At 42.3% G+C, this 18,545-nt stretch overlaps 1 protein-coding gene across 4 annotated transcripts in view; it reads right to left on the bottom strand.

Moving 5' to 3' along the window:
- Positions 1–7,385: 7,385 nt before the first annotated feature.
- ZBTB34 (zinc finger and BTB domain containing 34) overlaps positions 7,386–18,545 on the bottom strand; it is a 39,741-nt gene continuing 28,581 nt past the window's right edge. For all 4 annotated transcript variants that reach the window (XM_033122572.1, XM_033122571.1, XM_033122573.1 and 1 more), the window contains one exon: positions 7,386–13,835. In XM_033122572.1, coding sequence (XP_032978463.1) covers positions 12,311–13,835 — 1,525 coding nt within the window. In that variant the 3' untranslated portion in view covers positions 7,386–12,310. The remainder of the gene's footprint in view (positions 13,836–18,545) is intronic.

Raw genomic sequence — 18,545 nt, 5'->3', positions numbered from 1 at the left:
TGTGTGTGGGGGGGGGGGTTCCCCACACCAGCGGGGTATCCTACAATTCAACTCAATTCTGACACTATTTACCCAGAGATAGCATCAGATTCCACAGGTTAGGAATTCAGTCCCAAAAACTGCCCCTCATCTCAGATGGCAGTCGCAAGTCTATGTTGTCACCTGTGCTTCCAATCAACTGGCTATAAATCAGAAGTTCCCATAACCCCCTCTTTGAGTTTGATTAAGTTGCAAGAGCAGCTCACAGAACTCAGGAAACTCACTAAGTCACTGATTTATTACAAAGGATATTAAAGGGTAGAAATTAACAGCCAGATGAAGAGATACAGAGGACGAGGTCCCAAAAGAGGAGCTTGGAGCTCAGCATGGTGACATGTGGAAACATTCTGGTTCATCAACCTGGAAGCTCTCTGAACCCCTCTTTCAGGGTTTTTATGGAGGCTTCATTACATAGGCATTATTGATTGGATCATTGGCCATTGGTGATTGGTTCAACTCCAGCCCCTCTCCCCTTCCTGGAAATCAGGGCAAGGACTGAACGTTCCAATTCTCTATTTATGGCTGATTTCCCTGGCAACCAGTCCCCCACCCCTATTCTTAGGGGATTTCCAAAAGTCATCTCATTAATATAAACTCAGTTGTAGTTGAAAGGGGTTTGTTATGAATAACTCATTTAACCATTATGGCTCTGAAGTATTTTTCAGGAACTGAGGACAAGAGGCCAAATATGACAAAAGATGATCCCATTGCTCTAATAGCTTAGGAAATTCCAAGAGTTTTGGGAGCTGTGAGCCAGGAAGTTCTGATGAAGACCAAATATATGTGAAAAACATATTTTGGTCATCTGAATCATCAAGTACACATTTCTTAAAAATCACAATATTACAGAGATTCTGGGTTTTCAGAACCTAAAAGTTCAGAATAGAAGCCTAATGAAGCTGATCCACAGAATCATGAGAAAATGATTTGGTTATTGTTTTAAAGTACAAAGTTTGGGGATGGTTTGTTACATAGTAATAGATTACTCATACAAAGATCTCCACTCTCCGTGAGCATTCAGAGAGGTCTATCCATAAATCTCTTGCCAAAGCCCTCTTACGACCATCTATCAGTCCTTTTCTTTCCAAATCCACCTTTCTTTGACCACCTAGCCGAACCATTCATCAGTGTCCAGGAATCTAAGCATATCTGCGCTTCTGGTCACCTCTCAGGCCACACAAAGTGGACAATGAAACGCATTGCCCATTTACACCATACGCTCTTGAATGGAGCCGTCATTTTTCAGCAGTCCATTCCCAGGAGGTGCCAGCACAGGTGTAGATTGAGGCTCTACATTTGGATTGGGGTAGAGGAATCAACACAGGTAAGAGTAGGTGTTAGGGGTATTTGAGCCACCTAGTCATCCAACTTACTTGTACCTTCTGGACACGGTTAAATCCAATCTCTTATGTATCATTTCTACTTGATATTGGATTGCTGCTGCCTATGTCCCACCTTACAGCTTGGTGGATCAGATAATATTTAGTTTCATCGTACGCAGCTCAGTCACTTGGTGACCCAATGTTCCAGTCAGTATTAGAAAATGGGGACTTCTTTAAAAAAAATTGATGGGGATAATAAATAATAGTACTACCTACCTCACAGAGTTGTTCTGAGGACTCAAGGAAATAATGCACGAATAGTGCTCAACATGTTGCCTGGCACCTAGTAATTGTTTAATAAATGGCCGCCATCATTGATTGGAACTACCCGTAGTTGTAGTAGCTTCCCGCGTGGCTCTGCTGAAAATTAATGTGCTAATAAACATGACATATTTTAGCATACCACTCATGTCTCATTGAAATTTAAGATGGTAGCTTTCTAATTCTATACGTCAGGCTTTACACTTAATGACCTCAAGTCAGTGGTGACTCAGACTCGCCTTCCCTGTGTTCCAAAGTCAGGTTTCTAGGTGGACAAGGCTGAGGGCTGACCCCAGGCCCTTGTGACGTCCCCAAGGCAATCTGCCCTGGGAGCCAATTGGCTGACCTTCCCTTGATATAAGCCTCACTCTCTGCAGCAATTTTCTTCATGAAAAAGCCTTTTCAACTCTGGCATTCTTATAGCAGACATTCACTGAGTTCTACTGCCTCCCATGGCCAAAGGGTAAGATCCAAACCTCTTAGCTTAAAATAAAATACACTTCAACATCTGGCTCAAACTACCCTATCCACACTCACCTCCTAATCGATAGCATTTATAAAGCACTTACTATGTTTCATCTCACTAAATACATGATCTCATTCAATGAACACATCTATAGGTATTAAATATAGAGGCCATTACGTATATATTATGTAATGTAATATCATGTTGTCTATATACGTGTAAACTTTACTCTAAGTAGTCTCACACAACATGTTATTTTATAAGTTGCTTTTCCACACTCAACAATATGTCACGGATATTTCTCCATGCCATAAAGGTTTAGTGACACATTTGTATCATCATTTTAAGTGTTCTCCTACGATAGCTTTGCCGGAATGTACCAGATGTACTGATGGATGTTACGGCGGCCTCCTACTTTTCAATATTATCATCAACCCTGAGATAAATAAATTTATACATCTTTGGTTACTTGTTAGATTATCTTCTGAGATTAAATTCTTAAAAGGAGCACGGCTATACGTATCGAGGGGAATGTGCAATTAAATTTTTGAGACATGATACCTATCTACCTTCCAGAGATGTTATACTGAGTTATATTTCCAACATCTGGGTATGAATTTCCCATTTCCCCCACCCTCGTCAATCAGTGCTGGGTATTGCCAACTGAACTGGTAGAAAAATGGTCTCCTGTTATTGCTTTGATCACTTTCTATAGAGGGAAAATATCTTTCTTATGTACTTATTAGCCTTGAGTATTTCTTGTGTAGATTGCATCTTTAGTTCCTTTCCCTTTTAAAAACTGGACGATTCATCTTTTTCTTATTAATTTTAAAAGCTCTTGTTCTATATGTTGCAAAGGTTTTCTTCTAAACTTGGAGTGTTTGTTTTGTTTTCTTTCACTAAACATATTATACATTGTATATAGTCCAATCTATTTTTCCCTTAGGATTTCTTCTTTTTGGTCTTACCCTTAAAAAGATCTCCCCCACTGTAAAAGCAAATATCATCACCTCCTTTAAAAACAAAAACTGGCTTTTTCCCCCGGGGGTGGGGGTGGGGTGGGGGAAACTGGTTCTGTCATGGTTTCATTTTTCTACAATGAACTATTTAATTCACCTGAATTTTGTTTCAGGGTCTTGCTCCCTCTTCACTTAGCTGGGCCTCCTCCCTCAGACTGGCTCTGTCCTGGTCCCTCCTCCCTCCAGCAGGATATAGGTTCTCAAGGGACCTCAAAACTAGTCCCAGGTGATTTTAGCCCTAAGGCTGAGGTCTCTAGCCAATACAGGACTAGCAGCATTTCAATGCTTTTCCCCGGTGCACCCCGGGTGGCAAAGTAATCCTTTCCCAAGACAGCAGGAGGGAGTGGAGTCCTGGAATCGTGATCAAGCCCTCTGAGTTCTGCCGTCCAGAACCTGAGAGAGCCCATCTTAGTTCCAGGACAAATGCCAGCTGCAGAATACCATCGCTGGGTCCTCTGCCCTCTGAGAGTCCTAAGGATTACCAGGCCCTGCCGCTGGCTCTCTGGGGGGTCTCAGTGAGGCTATAAGCCTCAGCTCTCTACACAGAGCCCCCACAAAGGACGCCATCCAATTCTTTCCATCTAGGCTTCGACCATTACATTCACAGAGCACCTGACAATTTATAAAAGGAAACATTTCTACAAGTAAAACTGTAGGCAGAGAAGTGCTGGTTTCCCTCAGGGGTGGAAGTCTCCAGCTGTCACAGGGCCTGCAGGGGTCATCCACTGACCTATCGATCAACAGAGCCTAGGGGCAGGAGGTGCCTGGAGGCCCGTTCTGGGGAAAGGGAGACCATGAAGTAGAGGGGAAGAAGGCAACTAGTCGTTTAGTTATTGAACACCTACTAGCATTTCCATTTCACCACCAGCCTGGCCAGGGGCCATCAGGCAAGAAGGGGTGAGTGAGGCCAAAGTATGGGGAGACAGTTGTGTTGAAAGGGCAAAGAGGAAGTGGTATGAAGCCAGCAACTGGCCCCTCGGCCTGTCCTCTGCCAAGATGATACACGCAAGACGGGAATCTCTTTTCCCAGCTGAGTGAGCCCCAGCGCCTGTGAGGGTAAGAAAGCCAGAGTCCCTGGAGAGCAGAAGACTCAGTCAGTCATACAGAGAGGGAAGCGCTCAGAAGGAATGGTATGAGGAAATTCAGACGCAGGAATCCAATCTCAGAATCCAGATCTCTCAAATTAAAGGTGGTTTTCAATTCTCACATTAATGTTTGGAGAAGTCAAGGGGAGAGTGAAGGAGCTGAGGGGTAAAAACAAAACCAAACCTGAAAACAGCTCCAGGGAGCTGGATATGCGATGAATAGAACATCTGGCAGAGATAGACTAGTTAAAATAACAGTCACACAAAAGTAATTTGTGCGCCAAAGAAGTGTTCTTCCAAGTTATAGATTCCACCACCTCCGTTCCAACAAAATTCTGTCAGAAACATGTCTCCAAATATTTGTTAAAGGCCTGAAGTGGAAGGAGGTGGGCAGACAGAAAGGGGAAGGATGTGCCCGTGGCTCAGATGCTAGAGGAAATAGCCCCGCGTCACAGTTGGCCTAGAGAAGCCCCACGCGAGGGCTGGAGGGAGAGGGACGGCTGTCATTGCATATTGAAAGCACACTATGGTCCTGTGGAATAGACCAGAAAACCAAGGAGGCAGATTTTGGGCTCAGGATAAGGAAAGACTTTCTATCATGGAAAGCTGTCAACGATGCAGAGTGCCTTGGAAGGCAGCCAGTTTCCCCAAGCAAGTGGAAACTGGAGAGTACTTACACAGACTGCTGCAGTCCCAGCATTAGGAGGCAGGGAGCAGATAGTCTTGGAGGTCCTTTTCCACTCATACGAGAGTGTAGGGTCTTTTGCTTCCATGTTGAGCACTCTGAGAATTCAAATTGACTTAACCTCCGATCATTTTAGAGCACACACACACACACACACACACACACACAGAGGGCACATGAAGATGGTGCAAGCAAACCTGCAGGATCCATTCAAGCTCACAGGCTTGGTCTATGCACAGCCACCAGTGGGGCCTAGGGGAGCACAGGGGACAAGAGGAGCAAATCTTGTGTGGAGACGCAAAGAAGAGTGCCCAAGGGCTGATCAGACTGCCAAGGCTGGGGCCGAAAGGGCTGAAGGAACGCTTGGGGTGCCAAGACCTCATTGCCCCCCACCAGCAAAGCTTAAAGTGGGCCCGTCTACATAGCCAGATGGGATCACCTAGCCACCAGCAACACCTGGCTAGCCGCCCCAAAGCACAATGTCGCTATCCCCTAGAGGCCCAGCCAGACTGATTAGAGCCAACTTCCATTAGGGCAGAGGCAGGAACAAGAAAAGCCCTAGTGAACAACCTCTTTCAAAGATGAAGGACAGGGGACCTCTGCTTGCTGACCCAGTTGGAAAGGAAAGGACGGCAGCTCGGTCCGTGCAGACTCAGGCAGGTTTCCCGTGGGTGACTGCATTATAATCCACTGTTCATATAGACAGACTCCCCCCCACTGCGTTTTTAGAGAAATAGCTCATTCCTGCCCAGTGCAAGCTGGATCAGCAAGCTTTGTTGTATACCTTTTGCCCCGCACCGCACAGCAATCAGCCAGCGAGGGCTCACTGCACTCCCCAGGGCTGAAGTTGTGCAACACAGGTGGCTGCTTTTTGCCATTTGTATTCTGGAAAGTTTTGAGCCCTATGTGCTGACAAAAGGTATGCAAGCTAGGCCAGTTGTGAAACACAAAAGGAAAACATCACCCGAGATGTTTAGATATGAGTCATTGAGGCTCGAGGGGTTTTCAAGGAACTGGTCCAGGAAACAGAAATGAAGGCCAGCTAGCAATGAGGGATTGGTGGTGGTCCTTTGGCATTATGAAGGATATCATAAACGTCTCCAAAGCTGGGCGGGCTTGGCCGACTGTATGAATTACAACTGGAAGAAACAAAAGTGAAGACAGATCATGACTTCAGGACAAATGGAAAGAGCCAGCTACTGCGCAATGCGGTCAGGACGGCTACACATCTGCTCTCAGTGTATCTGCTTCAGGTGGTGGTCCCATGTCCAGGACACATTCCCTGGTGATAGTCCTATAGTCCCGCTGGAGAAGCAGCTCACCCGACTCTTGACCGCTGGGCTACTTCTCCAGCCTTAACGAGAAAACAAACCGATCAGAAGCCACCGCCTCACAACTTAGCTAAGCCACGCAAGTCCAATCCATCATTTTAGACAAACTAAGTAAAGAGGGTACGTGACCTGCTTAGGGTCATGGTCAGGCAAAGGCGTGGATACACACCACATCTCCAGACTTGCAAGTCCATGCACTTTCTCCATCATGCCCTTGAGTAGCTCAGGAGGCCCCAGGCCCCCAGTCAGCAAGTAAAGCTGGTTCCTGCATGACCTCTTACACTGTGCACCAGCTCACTGCCCACTCGCCTGTAAAGGAGTCCTAGTGAGCAGGGCGAGACTGCTTTCCAGCAAGGAGCAAGTCAGCTCTAGCAGCATAAGCAGCCAAGTTTAATCCCCACCCGCCTTCCAGGCATAGGTCCTGCTCGACCGTCCCAAAACACATGCATTTGCTCACTCCTTCAGTCCTTACCGTGTACCTGCCGTGGTGACAGGTCCTGTGCTAATCATATACAGGTGACAGGGACCTTCCAGGATCCCTACTGTCGTGGAACTTACAGGCCAGAGGGAGAAACATTAATTGAATACTCTCATGAATCGATTTACAACTACCAATTGAAGTATGTACTCCAAAGGGCAGGAACACAGCTCAATAAAAGTCTCTGTTAAAGGGGCCTGACCTCGACGGGCTGGTGTAGGGAAGGGCTCCCTCCCTGAGCTGAAATCGAGGGAGTTAACAGGCTAAGAGGGAGAAGCTGGAGACAGCAGAAACAGCGCCCGCAGCCCCAACCCTGTGGCAGGAGAACAAGGCACACTCCAGGGAGCCAAAGGAATACCTCTGCGGGCAAGTGGGGAGGGGATTCACCAGCGATTCCTTCTGGGGAAGCCTGGGTACAGGCTGGGGCCCCTGACAACTCAGTCTTCGCCGCACTCAAGAAAGGTCAGAAATAGACCTGCTTCTTCCTGCTCTTCCCAGCACCACAGTGGCACAAGAGCTTCTTATGAAATCCTAACCTTTAGAAAACAGCAGTTACAGAATGTGACACTGCAGATGTTTGTTAGAGCCAGTGAAACCCAGAGGCCAGAAGGGGCAAAAACACAGGGAGACCACAGCGCATTTGCTCTAGCAGCATTTTTATTTACAAACAGCAATTTCCATTGACTGTATTTATACCATAAAAAAGCCATTTACAAGCAAGAAACAAGAATTCAGAACAAAATTAAGCAGCACTGAAATATTCATGTCACAAATCTAAAACAAAATGAATACAAGAGTAAAATATCATTTGAATAAATAGTCTTAAATTCATGCTATAAAATAATCCTTAATGGCAAGTTACTAGTTGATACAGCATCCGCTTAGCTAGCTTCATTTACTTCACATGGTGATGAAGTGTGGAGTTGTGAGGTTACCAGTTTATATTGCAAGATAATGACATTGTTAAGTCATTCAAATTGCTCAACCATTTATAACGGAAAAGAATGTTAGCCCTACTAATAAAAGTGGTGAGAGAGATGGTTTTCACATTAGGAAAATGGTCATTCTCAAAGAAACCAGGTGAGTTTACCTCTTACTATATAGTCAGGGCAGCAACCAAAGGCTTGGGCAGCAAGGCCGAAGGTTGAATTCACAGCATACTTGTCACTGAGGGGCAGCAAGAGGTCCGTTTACTGAATCTGCGGCCAGGCTAACTCCAGGGCTTGGTCAAGAACTACAGCAGCCCTGTCTGTGCAGACCCAGAGGGGAACCAGAGAAAACAGGTTCTCTTCCGGGCCGAGAAGTCAAGCACTGGGCAGAAACAGTGGAAGCACTCTGGCACTTACTGAAAAAGACGTATGTGGCATGTGACAACCATTACAAATTTGGAACAATGTGAATGACTCTTCTGAACTTTTAGTTCAGCTGCACTGAGTAATATGAAATCTATGATTTATGTACTAGATAGTTTCATATAAAGAATTTACATAATTCCCCAATACTTTCATATATAAAATTTAATAAATAACCCTGACCAGTCTAGAAGCACCATTCAAGGGGCGTGTGCCCTTGGAAAATAGTTTAGGTGTTGCATATTTGAGTCCCTTTCAGTGGAGGCTTCACAGGAAACCATTACAGAATTTAACAATAACGACGACGACAAAAAATAATAATAATCACAGTAACTAATAGAAAAAGTTGTTAAAATAAAATACATTGATTTCTTTAAAGTAAAGCTCATTCACATAGATGATTTCCCACCCCCCAGCCCTTGTTTTGTGTTCCTGCAGATTCTTCCTAGAGTCTAGGCTGTGAAAACAAAAGTAAAAACAAAACCACACACGAAAATATGCAGGCCTACGGTCTGGGCTAAGGGAAAACAAAGACTTGGTTATAACTGTTCTCATTAGAAAAGACATCTACTCATGCTCTGGAAGATTTAAAAATGATTAATTCAGATCTACAGTATATTCTGCTTAACAGTGAACCGACAGTATCCTTTCTGCTGTTAAAAAAAAAAACAAAAAACAAAAACAAAAAAATCTGCCAAGGCAGAGCCAATTGGGAGGTTTTCCACGGACCAAAAAATTAACTTGTCTTCATATACTGTATTTACAAATATAATTTCTAAATGTATTTACAACTTTAGTAGAAATTAGAGGGTAGAGAACTGATTCGAATGAAAATAACTGTTCAGAAGCACAAACAGTAAAAGTATAAAATTCTTTGTTTTCACAGTTTGTAATAACAGGTAAAACCCCTATAGAAAAGGACGCTGCCACTGTCTTCACATTGTCTATGTGTGGGAAAGGTAGCTCAAGAAGAGACTCAATTATGAACAAATCTGTAGGAACTCAGGATATATTTTACTGTAAAAGATTTCTTCACATATCACTTTTCTCTTAATTGATTTTTGCATTTGTTATAAATGAACCATCTAATCTAAAACTGTACAGAAATAGGGACTTTGCTTTCCAAAGAGTCGCTCTAAGGAGTTACACAGCGTACTTCGCCTGCGGAGATGGGAACTTCGGGGAGCATGTTTCTGTTCTGTGGTCATGTCAATCCTCCTGGCACATCCTCGTGTGACAAGGCACAAGTAATTGCTGCTGCCCGATCTGAATGGAGTATATCTGCCACCCGCCACGCACACTGAGAAGCATGAAGGCGCGCACGCTCAGAGGCCACACGTGGTGCCGGCCTCCGCGCCGACCCCTCGAAGCCCTGTGGAACCTTACAGTACTGTGTTATGGCTTGAGAATTCATTCTTAACACTGCTAGCAGTGGAAAGGGTAAAGTGTTAGCAACATGAATGGGAGCAAGTGGAACTCGCAAAATGTGGAGTCATGATCATTAGAGAGAAACTCAATCCATTTTCTGCCCCTTAACAGTCCCATTACAATGTTTGAACCTGAACTGTACAATCAAAGCAATGTATATTTTTGTCAAAGACAATTTTGGATAAGTCACTCTTTGGTAAACTCAAACCAGTTAAACAAATTTACACATACAAAGAACTCCGTGTAAATAAGGGTAAGACGGACACGGTGACAAGAACTGGGATCTTCAAGGAGCTTGCTCCAAGTGTCTCCCCTCCTACCTTGTCTGACATATCACGGAATGCTCTGGAGACCCCTCACGAGGTCCCAAGCCTGAGTGGAAAGGAGGTTCCTTCCCTGAGCCTCACCTCTCACGTCCTTGATTTGGACATTTCTTGTCACAAACGTAATGTTGTATCACAACACAAATTTTTTGCATTTAATTCTTCAAAAAGAAAAAAAGAGAAAAAATCAAAACCAAACTTATTCGTGTAAGAAAAAAAATCACAAACATTTACCTGAAACCCCAGAACATATTTAAGTGGGTAAACACTTGGGGTCCAGCCTCCCCTTGAGGCACGCGGCTTTGACAGGAGTTGAACAAGTGCTCCAGGGAGAGAACAAGCCCCTTACTTAGGCAGTTTGACAGGAGAAGGCATACGATATACCCGATTTAGCAAAAGCTGCTCCTGGGAGCAGCAGGATTCGAGTGTAATATGTACGTAGTAACACTGACGTGTGGTGCAGCAGTTCACGTGTGAACAGATCCTGTGTGCTAAAGAGATGCCACTGCACGGCTACCACCCCTGGGGGCCATCACGCACAAGGGCCTGAATGATTTGTTTTCTTAAAATAACCAAAAAACAAAACAAAACAAAACAAAAAATACCGCCCCCAACCCCCACCATTCTTGGTATTTTAAGAGCCAAAAAAGCATGGAAAACCAGCAAACGTCTGCTTTTGTACTCCTCTGAGGTTGGTCTTTTTGTTTGTTTTTCTTTTAGGTGGTGTGTGCTGTGCTCCTGTGGACGCACTGGCTGTGAGTTGCACAGCCAAGGTTATCAAGCAGAGAGTCTGGAGTGCTGACATCCCACAGGCAGCGTCAGCACAAATTCACCCCCAATTTGCTCACAAAATGACTGTCCAAGTATACAGTACCGAAGCAATCTCGTAAAGCCCGTTCGGTTTACTTACTAGAAGCACACGGTGAACAAAATAGAGAACTGAAGACGTTTCCTAAAGTACTAATAGAATATTATTCAAATAGGACTCAGGTGTGTTTTTATACAGTAATGTGTTTGCCAGCACATGCTTTTGAGGTCTCTTTTCAAGCTCTGAACTCAAGAGAGGAAAAAAATAGTAATTCACTATTACCATTTGATTTCACATTTTGTACAACTATACTGACCTAAAAGATACATAACATAAAGATAGCACCACGTGACCAAAAAAATGGTGACACACAGATTTGGTGACACACAGAGTATCTCAGAGGGCTTTTGAACTGTTGGTTTCTTGAAGCAGGAAACACTGAGAGAGTGGGGGAGCCACTGAGGCTCTCGTTAGCACACACAATACTAAGATATATTGCTTGCAATTCCCATAGAGTATATCTTTACAAAAGTACAAATTCCAAGTTCTGCAGTTTCCCTGGGAACTGCATGTAGAAAAAGTTGCTGTGCACCTGAAACTGGCTGTTTGAAAAGAGAAAGAAAAAAAACAAAACCACAACACTGCGTGGAGAATATTGTAGACAGAACTACAAATCCCTTTCCTTCAGTGCGAGTAGTAACTCATGATAGAGTGATTCGATGTAGTTACCTGGTATGTTTCTACAGTACGGAATGCAGGTAGATTCGTAGGCCAGTAAAACACTGAAAACCACTGCTCCTTTGGGGTTGGCTAATAAAACACTACAATATGTAAAAAGGTCAGCACCACGGGTCATCCAGCCTACTACCTGGACAACGAACAAAAATCCCAAATGGTTTCCAACTAGAGTTGAGTACATTTTATGGCATTTGGTTTATGTATTTGTTATGAAGCAGAGCTATGAACACTGTGATTTGCTTTGCTTGCTTTTGGACACAATGATTATTATATATGAAAACCTATTAACATTCTTTTGTAAGGGAAATAAAGGGGCAAAACCCTAACATATTAGGTCAGAGACAGAGTCAAAAGCCCTGTTCACATTGCATTAAATTATATATTCCTCTTACATTCACCTCAACCAGAATAAAATCAAATTTGAGAATGTATATATACTATATATATAATAATCACTTTATTATATATATATATAAATTGTCTAAAAGTAATTTTAAATTAGAAAAGGTTACCCATTTGTATCAGCTGACGGCATCCTAGTCTCTCTCTATGGAAACGCACTGGTGCCAGCGCGTGATGGCACCAGAGAGAGTATGCCTCTTGGCAGAGAATGTAGGGTCAACCAGTTGGCATAGTGAAATCACTGGCAGATTTGGGACTAAGAGTTCAGCCAAAGAGGGATACTGTCAGCCTGTGTTTTCCCTGGATACGATGCCCTTCATGCTTTGAGCTCCTTGGGGGAGAGAGGGTGGGGAAAGGATAAACCCAATGAAGTGTTCCTTCCAGAAACCTTAGAAAAAACTGCCAAGAGACCAAGAGATTTCCAGATGGTTGGGAAAACGAAAGATAACAACAAAGCAAATCACAAATACGCATTGATTAATGTGCTTTGTCTCGGTGCACTTCTTTACCAGCTTAATCAGGAGCATCGGACACTGTGTGAATTTCCATCCGGGAATCTAGGGCCATCTCTGAGGCCGAAGCATCGTTTTCTAGTTTCTGTTCCACGTACACATCTGTTCTCTCGGGGGACTCGATGCGACTCCTGACTTCGGCTACGCCGGGGTGGTTTTTCCGCAGGTGCTGGTTGAGAGTCCCCTGGAATGGAAAGCACTTCCCACAGATCTCACAGCGGAATGGTTTGTCATCAGTATGGCCCCGGATGTGGTACTCCAGTTGGTCCTTCCGTGTGTACTTCTTCCCACAGAACTTGCACACAAAGGGGGTGATTCCCATATGGAGTCGCATGTGCCTGTCCAGGCTTCCTTTCTGGTTGAAGGACTTTCCACAGTAAATACAGATCAACCTCTCGTTGTACGGGTACCAGTGACCTCTTGCACTCCTCTCCCGGGGGCTGCCCTCATACCCGGGGTTATTCATCACAGCTTCGCTGTCAGAACCCTGCACCAAGCCCTGCAGATCACTGTGCAAATGGACAGACAAAGCCCGCTTTTGGCGGGCACGCCCTCCACGGAAACAGCTCAGCATGGACCTGGACGGGCTGGAATTACTCAAACTTCCAAAAGCTTCTGAGACGCTGGCTGGCTGCGAGGCTGCCTGGGAATAGGAATATGCGTGCTGTAGCACAGACCCATAGGGACCCACGTTCACTGCCACAACTTGTTCCCCGTCAACCATCTCGGTGTGGTAGCCGTCATCTCCCAGGGAGGAGCTGTCGGAACAGCTGGGCCGGTCGGACTTCTCCATCTTCACCTTCACCTCAGTGATCTGGCTCTCCCTCACCAGCAGGTCCCCTTGCTCATGGTCCCCCTCTATCTGAATCTCATACTCAGACACGCTCCCGCTGCTCCCTCGGTCCGAGTGCCCTTCCTCCTGCAGGCGGCTGCGCAAAGCTTTGCTGGGCGTCGTCTCCATCCGAAGATCACTGCTTGTGCTGGGCTGCCGCACCTGAGAGCAATATGGTGGGGAGATCTCCACGGGGTTGGCGAAGAAGCTGCCGTCCTTAACTCCATTCCGACTCTCTGGGGTCTCTTCAGCACCGACGGTGACAGAGTCGACTTCTCCAACACTGATTTTCGAATGGATGCTCTCCAGGATCTGCGTGCACTTGTCGATGACACACTGCATCTGAAGGAAGCTGGCTGCCGTCAGGAAACTGACGACATCCTTCAGCTGCAAGGACATTCTTCCAGTGTAACAAAACGAAAGCAACTGTTCAAACACATTGGGATTTTTAATCACTGATATTGACAAGCCACTCATGGTACTTAATGCTGAATGGTCCCGGAAATATGGGGAGCTGGCAGCAAGGACTGCTTTGTGGGCTCGGAATGGCTGACCCTGAATGTGGACAATGATGTCACATAGTTTCCCTTGCAGGCGGAGTTCGTTTAGCTGGCTCAGAACGGTGCTGCTGTACTCGGGCACATCAAACTGAATAAAACTGCTGCTGTCCATTTCTACTGACATGAAGCGTAATCTGCGGAAAGAGAGAGTTTTGTAATTCACCATGACTCCTAAGTACAAGCAGTATAAACACAAGCTTGCAAAAATAACACCACCATTTTGGCTACTGGACCACCATTCTTCCTCTTACTTATTTTCAGTCTTTCATGTCTTGGTTAATTCATCTAAAGCCCAATAACCAAATGATCAATTAGCTTAGTGCCCTAATTGCCTAACTTTCATCTTGATCAAAATTAAAACACGCAGAGTAGGGCTACTTCGATTCTGATTGAGAATTCGGTATCATTTTAGGAAAAATATTACCCTGTTTCACAGTTTTGCGGATTTGACGTACTTAGTAAAAAATAAGTACATTCATCAAAGCATGTTCGGCCCTATGTGTATATTTCCAACTGGTGTATTTCAAGTATACAGCACACTGGACACATACAATGAGTGGAGCTGAACCCTACTTAGTGAAGAATTTGAGTTGTCTTTATGTGCATTTTTCCCCCTTCGGCTCTGCGTAGCAAATGTCTCAGTGGAAGTGTTGGACGGGACCAAAGTCCCTGCAAGGGTTTTGAGTCAGTAGCAGCAAAATAAGAGTGATGGACATCACGAGTATGTTTTCCTCCACGAGTGCTCACAACACCGGCACACCTGGTACACGCTGGCTGCCTCTTGTCCAGAATCCACAGCACTGCCTCACTCAATACTGCAGTCTATATATATAGCCCAGGCCGCCTCCTCTGGTCAAACATAATAAAATTAGATCGAACAATTATATTTTAGGTTTTAAAACCCAATCAATAGAAATGCAAACCTCTTGAATCAGTACTGAATCAAACACAAAATCAAAAAGGAATAAAACTACTTCGAAAATAAGGAAACACATCAAATCTGCAGCAAGAAGGATTTAGGAGTGAAGCTTACTTATGTCTTCAACTTACTTAAGAATGCATCCAAAAAGAGAGATCGATGGATATGTGATAAAGCAAACATAGTAAATGTTAACAAGTGAAGAGTCTAGATAGATGGTGGGTATACAGGTATTTACTGTAAAATTCAACTTTTCTGTGTGTTTGAAATTTTTCATAATGAAATGTTGAGGGTTTTGACACAACAACAACAAAATTTAAGAGGGAAAGTCAGTACCTTAAAAATTTTTGTCATGAAACAACAAAAAAATAAAAATAAATGAAATCATTCACGAGGTTAGAAAAACAACAAAAGAAACCCAAAGCAGGCAAAAAAGTAATTCACACAGAGAAAAAATTTTAAATTACAAGACAAGACAATGTGCAACTAAATCTAAGACTCTTACACAAAAGTATCAATTGGTTGGTGTGACTAGATCACACCAGAATTTTTTTTATCACATCAGCATTTGAGTCGAAAGAAGTTATTTATTAAAGAGGAACACTGTGTCCTTATTTATCCTAGATTTATTACTGGAATCTATTTGAAATCTGTATGGAATGAACATATTTTTAGGATAACATAAATTGGCAGAATTAAATAAAAAAGAAACAGATACACTAAAGCACAAATGATCTTCAGGCCTTTCCTACTATTCTAGATGCACGTTAAAACATTTAAAGCATCCTGGTTCATACGGCATAAAGCTGATACCAGAGATGGAAAAGAGCAAAAGGAAAATTGTCACTTTACTTCAGTAAACAGATTTTAAAGTCCTAAAGGAAATACTAGCAAATTTAACCTATTAAAAGAATAATATAGTATGACCAAATGTAAAGACGGCTGTATGTTAGGAAATATACCAATATAATTTGCAAAGTCAGTAACTTAAAGGAGAAAAACCATATGGCCAAATCAATACTATGCCAAAATGCACTTAAAGAAAGCTAAAATGCCCTTTCAAAGTAAGGAAAAAAATATTCAATAAGCTAGGAATGGAGTATTTCCTTAATATAATAACAGCATCCACTGCAAACCAATGGCAACATCATCCTTAAAAAGGAAACATCATATCTGCATTTACCACACTTTGTTTAGTAGAACACACGCCCATGAGCTAGCCTCAATATCCCTATCTCCCAGGGATTAAAAAACACATTAGCATAATAACCCAGCTGAAAAGTCCTGCAGACAAGAATTCTATTTAACTCAGCAGTTTGCAAACTCATTTAATGGTGAAACTCTTCTCTCAAGGTACACATATTAATATTCCAAAGAATTAGTGTTCCCTGGCACACACTCTAGTAAACACTTTTGTGAAGGCCTTCCCGTCAGTGCCTGGGAGGATAAAAGGTTGTCTGCCCATCACTTCTCTTGCTTAACATTGTTCTGGAAGTTCCAGCCAAAGCAACAAGAGAAAAATTAAGGCATACAGCATTAGAAAAGAGGAGGCAAAATTACTATTCAAGGCAGATATGACTATTTACATCGAAAACACAAGAGAATCACTTGGAAAAAATCTGTTAGAATCAGGATCTACCAACTGGAGGGTTGCAAAAAGTACTGTACATAAAAAACCAGTTAGGTAAGATAATGACAAGTTACAACCAACAATAGTAACAGAAGTAATAAAATACCTAGAGGATAAACAAAAAATAGAATCTACAAGAAGAAAACTGTAAGATTTTAATAAGAACAAAAACATGTCTAAATGAACACGTATCATGCTTCTGGCAGGAAGATTTGATACTATAAAGATGGATACTTTCCCTCAAAATTAATTCATAAATATAATGTAGCCCAATGGAGTACTTCCTTAGAAACCTGACAAAATGATTTTTAAATTATTCTAGAACATTGCCGTCCAACCAATATATAATGCAAGCTATCGTATGTGTAATGTTTTTTAGCAGTTACATTGTTTAAAAAAAATGAATTTTAATACATTTTATTAATCCAATATATCTAAAACATTATCATTTCAACAATTAATATCAAAAAGTCATTTCAGTCTTTGAAATCTGATGTGTATTTTACACCACAATTCACCTCAATTTGGTATAACCACATTACAAGTGCTCACCAGCCACGTGTGGCTGGCCAGTGGCTACCATATTGGACAGTGCAGCTCTAGAAGAATGAATACTGAAGAAACTTTAGAGAAAGAAATATGCAGCCAAACATATAGATGTCAAAATGAGTGATTAGGTTATAATTCATTGGTAGGTATGTACTATCTTCAACATGCCAGGCACTGGGGATCCAGGAGAACTATAATTCTCCTGTTGTAAATTGCAATAAAAGCTATGAGATCTTTCAAAATGAGGGAGTGGTCAAAGAAAGCCACTTGGACAAATGATATTTCAATTGAGACCCGAAGGGTGAGTAAAGGTTAGCCAGACATGGTGGGAGTGGTGGTTGCTGTAGAGAAATCTTCCAGTTTTCCAGACAGAAGGAATCACATGTACAAAGATGAGAGCCTGAGTCAGGAAGGCAGGAAATGTTGGGGTATCGTGGTACAGTTGGGACAAGGAGCAGGGGTAGGTTCAGAGGACACATGGGGCTGTCAAGGCAGGAAGAAATCAGACCAGGATGGGCCTCATGGGCCATTTGCAATCAATGAAAAAGGAAGAATTCTTGAAATAGATGCTGCTTGGATAATACAAATAAAGTTAGATCCCTTCTTCACAACATACCCAAAAATAGCTTCTAGAGAATGCATTTTTAAGCACACAATAACAGATGCCAGAAGAAGAAACACAGACTTAACTATTAAGTAAAAACTTTTGCGCATATAAAAAATACCTTTTATCAAAAAAGGACAAATTATGAAAAATACAGTATATATGGCAGAGAAGTATAAAACTCTTACAATCAATAAAAGCTAAATATAATAACTGAAAAATAGACAAATAATATAAATACTTGACTAAATAAAAATTAAAACAGCCTTTAAACATAGATAAAATCCTTAACAACTTCATCAATAAACAAAGAAATAAAAATTAACATTAGACATATTCTTCTTTCTCAAATTGGCAAGACTTAAAAACACAACTCAGGCTGGCAGTGTTACAGGGAGAGGGCTGCTCTCATATACTCCTGGGAGACAAATATAACAAAAGCTTTAAAATGGGCATTTCTCTCAATTCAGCACTCTATATCATAAAAGAAATCATGAATATAGCACAAGAATTTATCCATAAATACATTCAATTACAATAGCAAAACAATGGAAACAACCTAAATGTCCAACGAGAAGGGAATCATTAAAATATAGTACACCTATATGCTGAATACTATGTCTTTATTAAAATGACGTTACAGAAGAATACAAAGTTAGCTCCACAAACTGTAAGCCCCACAAGGGCAGGGATTTTTATCTGTTTTAGTAACTATCTGCCAGATTCCTGCCTGACAATAAATATTTGCTGAATGGATATTTAATAACACAGCAAAAAATCAGGTTAACAGATCAACTGCCAATGAGGAGGGATCTTTCTGGATAATAGAAATGGTCTAAAACGAGATTATGGCGATAGTTGTATGACTTCATAAATTTACCAAAAATCACTGAATTGTATACTTAAGATGGGCGAATTTTATGATATGTAAGTTATACCTCTTAAAGCTGGTAAAAAAAAATCAGGTAACAATAAAGGTAGGATATTTCTAAAAGTATGTATGCATATACAGACATTACATATACATAGAAATAATACTGAAAGAGTGTAAGGTGGTACAAATACTTTGGAGGGCATTTAGTAACACCCACCACATTACAAATGCACATCCCCCAGAGTTGCACAATTTCAGTCCTAGGAAT

This window comes from Rhinolophus ferrumequinum, chromosome 12 (assembly GCF_004115265.2).
Source record: "Rhinolophus ferrumequinum isolate MPI-CBG mRhiFer1 chromosome 12, mRhiFer1_v1.p, whole genome shotgun sequence".
Lineage (NCBI taxonomy): Eukaryota > Metazoa > Chordata > Mammalia > Chiroptera > Rhinolophidae > Rhinolophus > Rhinolophus ferrumequinum.
Note: the sequence above shows the minus strand (reverse complement) of the source record. Positions and strands in the feature narration are given on the sequence as shown.